The sequence below is a fragment of the Tupaia chinensis genome, unplaced genomic scaffold (genome assembly GCF_000334495.1).
Source record: "Tupaia chinensis unplaced genomic scaffold, TupChi_1.0 Scaffold144058_2, whole genome shotgun sequence".
NCBI classification, from domain to species: domain Eukaryota; kingdom Metazoa; phylum Chordata; class Mammalia; order Scandentia; family Tupaiidae; genus Tupaia; species Tupaia belangeri.
Genome location: NW_006203911.1, coordinates 227,817 through 236,649, shown reverse-complemented (window position 1 = coordinate 236,649; position 8,833 = coordinate 227,817). Strand labels below are relative to the sequence as shown.

Genomic DNA, 8,833 nt, shown 5'->3' with positions numbered 1-8,833 from the left:
TCCTGCTGATTGGCGGAGGTACTGCTGCTTTTGCTGCAGCCAGATCCATCCGGGCTCGGGATCCTGGGGCCAGGGTAAGGTGCATATTATTTTGCTTAGTACGGAGGGCATGGTCTGCAAGCTCTTAGCCAGCGTGAACACTTAGACATTTGCCTCTTAAGAGATATGCCTCTGATAAGCATCATTTATTTTTATGTCTAAAGGTCCTGATTGTATCTGAAGACCCTGAGCTGCCGTACATGCGACCTCCTCTTTCAAAAGAACTATGGTTTTCAGATGATCCAAATGTCACAAAAACATTGCGATTCAAACAGTGGAATGGAAAAGAAAGAAGGTATATCCACTTATGTAAAATGGGCCTGACTGTAACTTCAACTAAGCGCGGGAGTGGGTTAGGATTTTGCCTCTGACTATGTACATGAGTAGGAAGGATGACTCGCCTATACTCTGGAATCTACTCTGGTACACAGTTTGTGCAGCTCAGTGGCAATAGGCTACAAAGAGCGAGAGTCCTGGATTCTGTTACTGACCCACCAACAGTTGTGGGGTTGGCCATGTGGGATCTGGTGCCTTAACTGCTATACCACCTGCTGGTCCCAAGGAAGAGCCTCTTTATTGGAGTGGTTACACAGGAGACATGGAGGTACAGGTCCAGAAGCCTTTTACTTCCAAAAGACTCCTCAGATCTCTTGATTTCAATACCATGTTTTTGAGGTTCCGTTTTTTTTTTTATTATTATTAGTCATTCCTTTGAAACTGGACTAAACTTTATAAACCTAGCCACCTCCTTCACCCTCAATGTCCCATTTTCAAGTAGGATGCATTTTTTTTTTTTTTTTTTTTTTTTGGAGAGGTTTTTGCTATAGGGCACATGCGCTCGCCAGACAGACAGAGAAAGACAGAGAGACAGAAAGTGAGAAATCACCCCCCGGGGGGATGGTCACGCCACAATCCCTTCTCCTCCATTCTCCTCTCAGGATCTTGGGTGCGCACATACATGCGCCTGGCGTGAGTTTTAAGCCACCGGGTCTGGGACGTGAACCGCAGTTGACTACGTGGGAGTCCAGCGACATAGCCATTACGCTAACTACTGGTTCCCAGGATGCGTATTTCCAAATGAGTTAACCATCCATCCCCTAATTAATGTAATTAACTGTTTGAAGCAGAATCATCTCAGAAGCTAGACCTCTAGTTGTTCCATTCTAGCGACTCATTTTGGTGGATATGTGAACACCAGCTCTTTGGGTGCTGCTTTATTTATTTATTTATTTATTTTAATTTGAACAGAGAGGGACAGAGTGAGAGAGAGAGGGAGAGAGAGAGAAAGTGAGAAAGCAAGCTGCCAAGTCCAGGACTTGAACCACAATCAGCCATGTGGGAGTCCAGCACCCTTAACTACCATGCCACCTGCTGGCCCCAACCTCAGCATTGTTGACATTTGGGACGGATAATTGTTGGGGTGAGGGGCTGTCTGGAACATTGTAGGTATCATGTAGGTAGCTGTTTACATGCTAGATATCAGTGGCATCCACTGCCCAGTTGCTATGCCCAAAACATTGTCAACATGCCTGAAGGCAAAATGGTCCCCAGTTGAGAACCACTGATCTAGAATACCTGTATATAAGCAAGTCATGACCAAGCCTTGGAGACTGATTTTGGAAACTATTCCTAAAAGTTTTTTCTTTTTTAATTTTGCCAGAGAGTGGATGCACTTGCCAGACAGAGAAAAGAGTGGGGTGAGGGAAAAAAGGCATACAGGATTTGGAGTGTGCACACGTGTGCCCAAGTGTGTCATTCAAGCTGCTGGGGTCAGGATTTGATCCATCCAGTCAGCCATGTGGGATCCAGCTCCCCCATCCACCAGGCCATGGGGCCAGTCTTAAATTTGTTCATAATGAAAACAGTTTTATTAAAGCTTCTAGGGAAGCTGATAGCAGTTCCGGGTGCTTATAACAGTTCCTTCCTCTTCTCCATACAGCATATATTTCCAGCCACCTTCTTTCTATGTCTCTGCTCAAGACCTGCCTCACATTGAGAATGGTGGTGTGGCTGTCCTCACTGGGAAGAAGGTGAGCTAGTAGGCTGTGTCCTTTGTCAGACTCTGTATCTAGGCCCACCAGCTACCATTTGTGTCTGTCTTGCCATTGTACTTCACCAAAGGGTTGAGTCATTTGAGGTTTAACGTTGCTCGGTGTGCCTTTCTGGGGAAAGCACTGGTGTCAAGCCTAGGATAGCATGTTGACTAAACTGTCCCAGGGAAGTCGCATACTTGGGGGTCATGACTCTAAAAGCTGTGTCTTTTCCTGTTAGCTCTTCTGCCCTTCTCTTTCTTCCTGTGTTTCCAGGATTATTGATAAGAGATTGACAAATCTGTATTATTGAAGACAGTAAAATAATTTAGGTATAACTCAGAATGAAAAATATGAGAAATCTTTAAAAAGTTTATGGAAATTACATATTATAAATAAATAAATAAATAAATAAAAACAGGGACCAGCAGGCGGCATGGTGGTTAAGGCACTGGACTCCCATATGGCCAGCTGTGGTTTGAGTCCTGGACCTGGCAGCTTGCTTGCTCTCTCTCTTTCTCTCCCCACCCTCCTTTTCACTGGTGAGTGCATGTGCCTAGTAACAAAGTAAAAGAAAAAATAATAATGATAAATACAATCAGATAATTCTTAAATAAAAAAGAAAAGCATGGATTTCAAAATAGTTTTTTTGCACCAAAATAAACTCATACTGTAATACTACTTTTCCACAAATTTTTGGAAGTCTCCTTGTATTGTTTGACTTTACACGAGTGAGTACCCAAGTAATGGCAGCAGTTCACTGGAGGGCATTTGTCAGGCCCCGAGAGGGTTTGGTTTTGTTGTGTCATGTTTTATTTTTGTTAATGGGAAATAATATTAGGTTGTCAGGAAAGTCATGATGTATTTTCCTGTTTTTCTATGCAAAAACGCATCATGACTTTCCCAAAGACCCAGTAGAATGTGCTTGCAGACTAATGGCAATGTTCCCGTATGGCGGGGAGGGGCGCTCTGAAGCAGCAAAGGCTAGAGTAGATGGGATCCAGAGCACAAGTGGAAGGTTTGACCTCTAATAGGGACAGTCCTCTGTACGGGGACATTAGGCAGAGAGATGGATATAGCTTTGTGGATAAGCTGGTAATGAGGCATGTGTTAAGTGTGCCCTGTGTGTAAATAACACACAGTTCTTACACTCAGGTGCTAACAGCATTAGGCAGAAGCACGAGCAGATAGTCATGACATATAGACACATACACATTGTATTGTGGGAAGAGTAGCCAGGAGAACGATGGTTTCAGGGAAGCCTCCTGGAAGAGAAAGTCTTATAAAACATGAAGGCTTATGGAATGAAAAAACATTCACCAGAATAGAGAAGGGTAAAGAACATTCAGGTTAAAAAGAACAGCACAAGCAAAGGCATGAGGGTAGGACAAGGCATGTTTTTTGCAAAGAAATGCAAGCAGTCAGTACTGATAGGGCACAAAGTACAAGTTAGGGAAGCAGGAGAGGAAACTGACAAGTTCTGTAGGGGCCTGATCATGGAGGGTTTTGTCGTGAGAGAGAACTTGAGCATTTTTGTTTTGTTTTGTTTTGTTTTGTCAGAGAGATTTTTGTTATAGGGCTTGTGTACTCTCCAGAGAGACAGAGAGAGAGAAAGTGAAAAGTCATCCCCCATGGGGGAGTGTGGCCATACCACAATCCTTTCTCCTCCATTCTCCTCTCAGGATCTTGAACACACACACACATGCACCCAGTGTGAGTTTTAAGCTGCCATGTCCGTAACTTGAACTGTAGTTGACTATGTGGGAGTCCAGCAGTGTAACCATCACGCCATCTGCTGGTCCCAAGAACTTGAACTTTTTTTTCTTTTTTCCCCCAAGAATTATTTATTTATTTAATTCTATTTTATTATTATTTTTAAAATTTTACCAGAGAGAAAGAGAAAGGGAAAGTGAGAAAGCAAGCCACCAGGTCTGGGACTCAAACCATGGTTGGCCATGTGGAAATCCAGCACCTTTAAGTACCATGCCACCCGCCAGCCCCAAGCTTTATCTTCACTGCTAAGTTTTAGACGAAGATGTAGCACACTTTGATTACTTAAAAAAAAAAAATACTTTTGCCAAAGGGTGCATGCACTTGCCAGAGAGAGACAGAAAATAGAGGGAGAGAGAAAAAGCAACCCCAAATGGGGTAGGGTCTGACACCATCCCATTTTTCCATCCTGTCAGGATTGTGGGCACATAAGCACATACACACACCTGGCATAGGGCCAGGATTCGAGTCACACTGTTGGCCATTTGGGATCCACCTCTTTTAATCACCAGGCCATGGGGCCACCCCAATGAATTTTAAATAATCACCATTGACTGTGAAGAGGATGGAGTCCAGAGAGACAAGACCAAAGATAGTCCATTTCAAAGATTAATTCAATAATCTAGGCAAGAAACGATGAAAGTCCAAGTTAGGATAGTGGCACAAGTAGTAGTGATGATGATGATCGTAAATAAAAAGGTAAGACTTAAAATTTATATAAAGCCTATTCTGTTTGATATTTAAATTTTCCCTAGAGCATGTACACTCAGAGGAGAGACAGAAAGGGAAAGTGAGAAGGCACTCCCCAGGTGGGATGACTATGCCACAGTCCCTTCTCCTCCATTCTCTTCTTGGATTTTGAGCGCATGCACACACAGGCCCAATGCATTTTCCAGGCCACTGGGTCCAGGGCTTAGAATCATCCATTCTGAGAGTTGTCGATTCACACTAATTACTGTGTTCTTTGCTGTACAGAAACTTCTTTTTTTAAATTTTATTTTATTTTGGAAAGGTTTTTGTTATAGGGTACATGCACTCGCCAGAAAGACAGAGAGAGACAGAGAGACAGAAAGCGAGAAATTACCCCCCGGAGAGATGGCCATGCCACGATTCCTTCTCCTCCATTCTCCTCTCAGGATCTTGGGCATGCACGCACATACACCCGGCGTGCGTTTAAGCCACTGGGTCCAGGACTTGAACCATAGTTGACTACGTGGGAGTCCAGCAACATAGCCATTACGCTATCTGCTGGTCCCTAGAACCTATTTAATCATTTTTTTAAATATTGCTTATTTATTTAACTTAATTTGTTGTTGTTGTTGTTTTATTTTTCATTTGACCAGAGACAGATAGACAGAAAGGGAAAGTGAGAAAGCAAGCTGCCAGGTCTAGGACTCAAACCATGATCGGCCATGTGGGAATCTAGTGCCTTAATCACTATGCCACCTGCTAGCCTCTGTAATCATACTTTTTTTTGTTTTGTTTTCTTTTGTTTTGTTTGGAGAGGTTTTTTCTATTGGGCACCTGCGCTCCTGGGAAGAGAGAGAAAGAGACAGAGAGATAGAAAGCAAGAAATCACCCCTTCAGGGAGGATGGCTACGCCGCAATCCCTTCTCCTCCATTCTCCTCTTGGGATCTTGGGCATGTATGTACACACGCCCAGCATGAGTTTAAGCCACCAGGTCCGGGACTCGAACCGTGGTTGACTACATGGGATTCCAGCAACATAGCATTACGCCAACTGCTGGTCCATCTAATCATAGTTTTAAAGTGCTTTGTGTATATGATCTGATTTTATCCTCGTAATAATCTTACGAGATTGGTGTTGTTATTTCCATTTTATAGAGAAAGAAACTGAGGGGGCCAACAGATGGCATGGTGGTAGGGGTGCTAGACTCCCACATGGCTGACTGTGGTTCAAGTCCCAGACCTGGCAGCTTGCTTTCTCACTTCATCTCTCTCTTTCTCACTCTGTCTCTCTCTGGTTAGATTAAATAAATTCGTAATAATCTTACGAGATTGGTGTTGTTATTTCCATTTTATAGAGAAAGAAACTGAGGGGGCCAACAGATGGCATGGTGGTAGGGGTGCTAGACTCCCACATGGCTGACTGTGGTTCAAGTCCCAGACCTGGCAGCTTGCTTTCTCACTTCATCTCTCTCTTTCTCACTCTGTCTCTCTCTGGTTAGATTAAATAAATAAATAAGGGGACCAGCAGATGGCATAATGGCTATGTCACTGGACTCCCATGTAGCCAACTGCGGTTTGAGTCCCAGACCCGATGGCTTAAAGTCACGCCGGGTGCATGTGTGTGCGTGCCCAAGATCCTGGGAGGAGAATGGAAGAGAAGGAATTGTGGCATGGCCATCCCCTGGGGAGTGATTTCTTGGGGACCAGCAGTTAGTGTAATGGCTATGTCGCTAGACTCGCACGTAGTCGACTGCAGTTCGCGTCCCAGACCCAGTGGCTTAAAACTCACACCAGGCGCGTGTGCGTGCATGCCCAAGATCCCGAGAGGAGAATGGAGGAGAAGGGATTGTGGCATGACCATCCCCCCTGGGGGGTGATTTCTCGCTTTCTGTCTCTCTGTCTCTGTCTGTCTGGCAAACGCACGTGCCCTATAGCGAAAACCTCTCAATCAATCAATCAATCAATCAATCAATAAATAAGGTGCCGGCTGGTGGCATGGTATTTAAGGGTGCTGGACTCTCACGTGGTTGAACACTATTTGAGTCCTGGGCTTGGCAGCTTGCTTTCTCTCTTTCTCTCTCACGCTCTGTCTCTCTGAAAAAATAATGATAATAAATAAATAAATAAATAAATCTTTAAAATAAGTAAATTAATAAATCCATATAAAGTAATTATTTTTTAAAAATGAGGGCTTGTTTTGTTTTGTTTTAGGAAATAAATGAATTTCAAGGCCTAAACTCACACAGCTAATAAGTAGTAGAGAAAGAATTTGAGCCAGTTCTGTCTGACTGCAGATTAGAACCCAGGCCCTCTGATTCTGGAGTCTAAACTCAATAATACCATTGTAGGGGCCAGTAGATGGCACTGGATTCCCACATGCCTGATTGCAGTTCAAGTCTGGGATCTGGTAGCTTGCTTTCTCACTTTCCTCCTCTCTCTCTCTCTCAGAGGTGCCCATAGCAAATTAGAAACAACAACAACATCAGTAATAAAGTTAAACAAACAATTATTTTTAAAATAATAATACTGTTATATTCCTTCCTGATAGAAAGATAGGGTCAAACCAGAGACATGCTTGGGAGGCATCTTTGGCAAGGCTTCATGGTTGCTCGAAGGTAGAGGGTGAAAGTGAGGGAGGAAGTGAAGACCGTCTAATTTCTGGCTCACACACCTGAGTGGATGGCAGTATACCTCCAACTGAGAAAGACATTAACAAAGGAAGAACTAATTTAAGGGGGAAGATAAAAACGGTTTAGGGCTATTAAATATGAAGGAGAATGTAGGTGTCAGCTAGGTGGTTGGGTACATGATCACAAAGCTCAGTAAGGGTCTGGGCTCAAAGAAAGATTCTAGAATCATCTGCATGTGGAGGAGTTGAAGTCATGAGGATGGTGTGGCCTCTCAGGGAGAACTTAGGTAGTGGGAAGAGGACTACGGCAAGGGTAGAACTCTGGGGAACCCCAACTTTTAAGAGGCAGGCTTAAGAAAAACCCACAAAGGAGTCTAGGAAAGAACTTTAGCAGTATGAAGAAGTTCTAGGGGGACAGGAGCCAAGGTCGGGAGTTTTAAGGAGGCTATGATCTGTGGTGGTACTATGGCAGAGGAATCTGGTGGGAAAAGAATTGTTAAATGTGCCATTAGACTTGGAGGTCCAGACGCCGCTGTGAGGTTAGAAAGGAGGATAAACTACTCTTTCTAAAGTTTAGGTAAGAAAAGGGAGGTGGCAATTGGCCATAAGCTTGACGAGGACATAGACTCAAAGGTGGGACTAATTGGGTGGGAAGGCTTGTTAATGGGTTGAGTATGTAAGGTTTCAGGAGAGAGAGGGAGAGTGGTTGACTGACGGGGAGGTGTGGGGAAGGAAAGGAAGGGCTGGGGGTCAGGCACAGAAACAGGACAGAAAGGACCGCCTCGTGCCAGAAGCTGGGAGAAAGGATGCGAAGGTCGATATGTGTAACTTCCCTCAGTGGGGCCGGGAAGGTGGGGACCCTATGGGAAGCTGAGGAAGAGCACTTCTAATGGCTGTATGGTGATCGTCTGAGAGTGGACAGTGGGAGGTTGAGCACTTGGATTGGACTGAAGAGGGGGCTTACCAAGGACAAATCAGAGGAATTGAAAGAAGCTTGTCATTCATCAGATCTCCGTTCACACACAGCATCGCCTCTGGAAAGCTGTAGCCAGCCCACATGGACTAGATTGGGTGCACCTGCCATAGGTTCTTAGAACTACCTGTACTGCCCTCAACACTTGTGTGACGTAGGTCACTCTGGATTATTGTTAGTGCTTATTACATCTTGGCTTCTAATCTCTAAAGGTAGGGAAGCTGTCTTTTACACCTTTAGCACAACACCTGACATATAGTAGGTCCTTAAGAAATATTGGGTTGGGGACGAGCAGTTGGCATAATGGCTATGTCGCTGGACTCCCATGTACTCGACCACGGTTTGCATCCTGGACCTGGTGGCTTAAACTCACGCCGGATTCGTGTGCGTGCGTGCCCAAGATCCCGAGAGGAGAATGGAGGAGAAGAGATTGTGGCATGGCCATCCCCCCTGGGGGGTGATTTCTCTCTGTCTGTCTCTGTCTGTCTGGTGGGTGCACGTGCCCTCTAGCAGAAAAAAAAAAGTGGATTGTTAGAAAACTCATGATGTATTTTTTTCTATGCAAAAATGCATACTGACTTTTCCAATGACCAAAATCTCTTGAACAAATGCTAGTAAGGAATAGAGCAGTGGCTAGAACCCTATTCTTTTTCATTTTTTTTTTTTAGCGGTTTTTGCTATAGGGCATGTGCACTCGCCAGC

The 8,833-nt window shown here is 44.4% G+C and overlaps 1 protein-coding gene across 1 annotated transcript in view; it reads left to right on the top strand.

The window, feature by feature from the left end:
- The window catches only part of AIFM1 (apoptosis inducing factor mitochondria associated 1), a gene marked incomplete in the record, with an annotated part of 45,894 nt that overhangs the window by 15,874 nt on the left and 21,187 nt on the right, over positions 1 to 8,833 (top strand). The window contains 3 exon segments of the mRNA XM_027767237.1: positions 1 to 74; positions 204 to 334; positions 1,979 to 2,069. Of these exon segments, the coding sequence (XP_027623038.1) occupies positions 1 to 74; positions 204 to 334; positions 1,979 to 2,069 (296 nt within the window).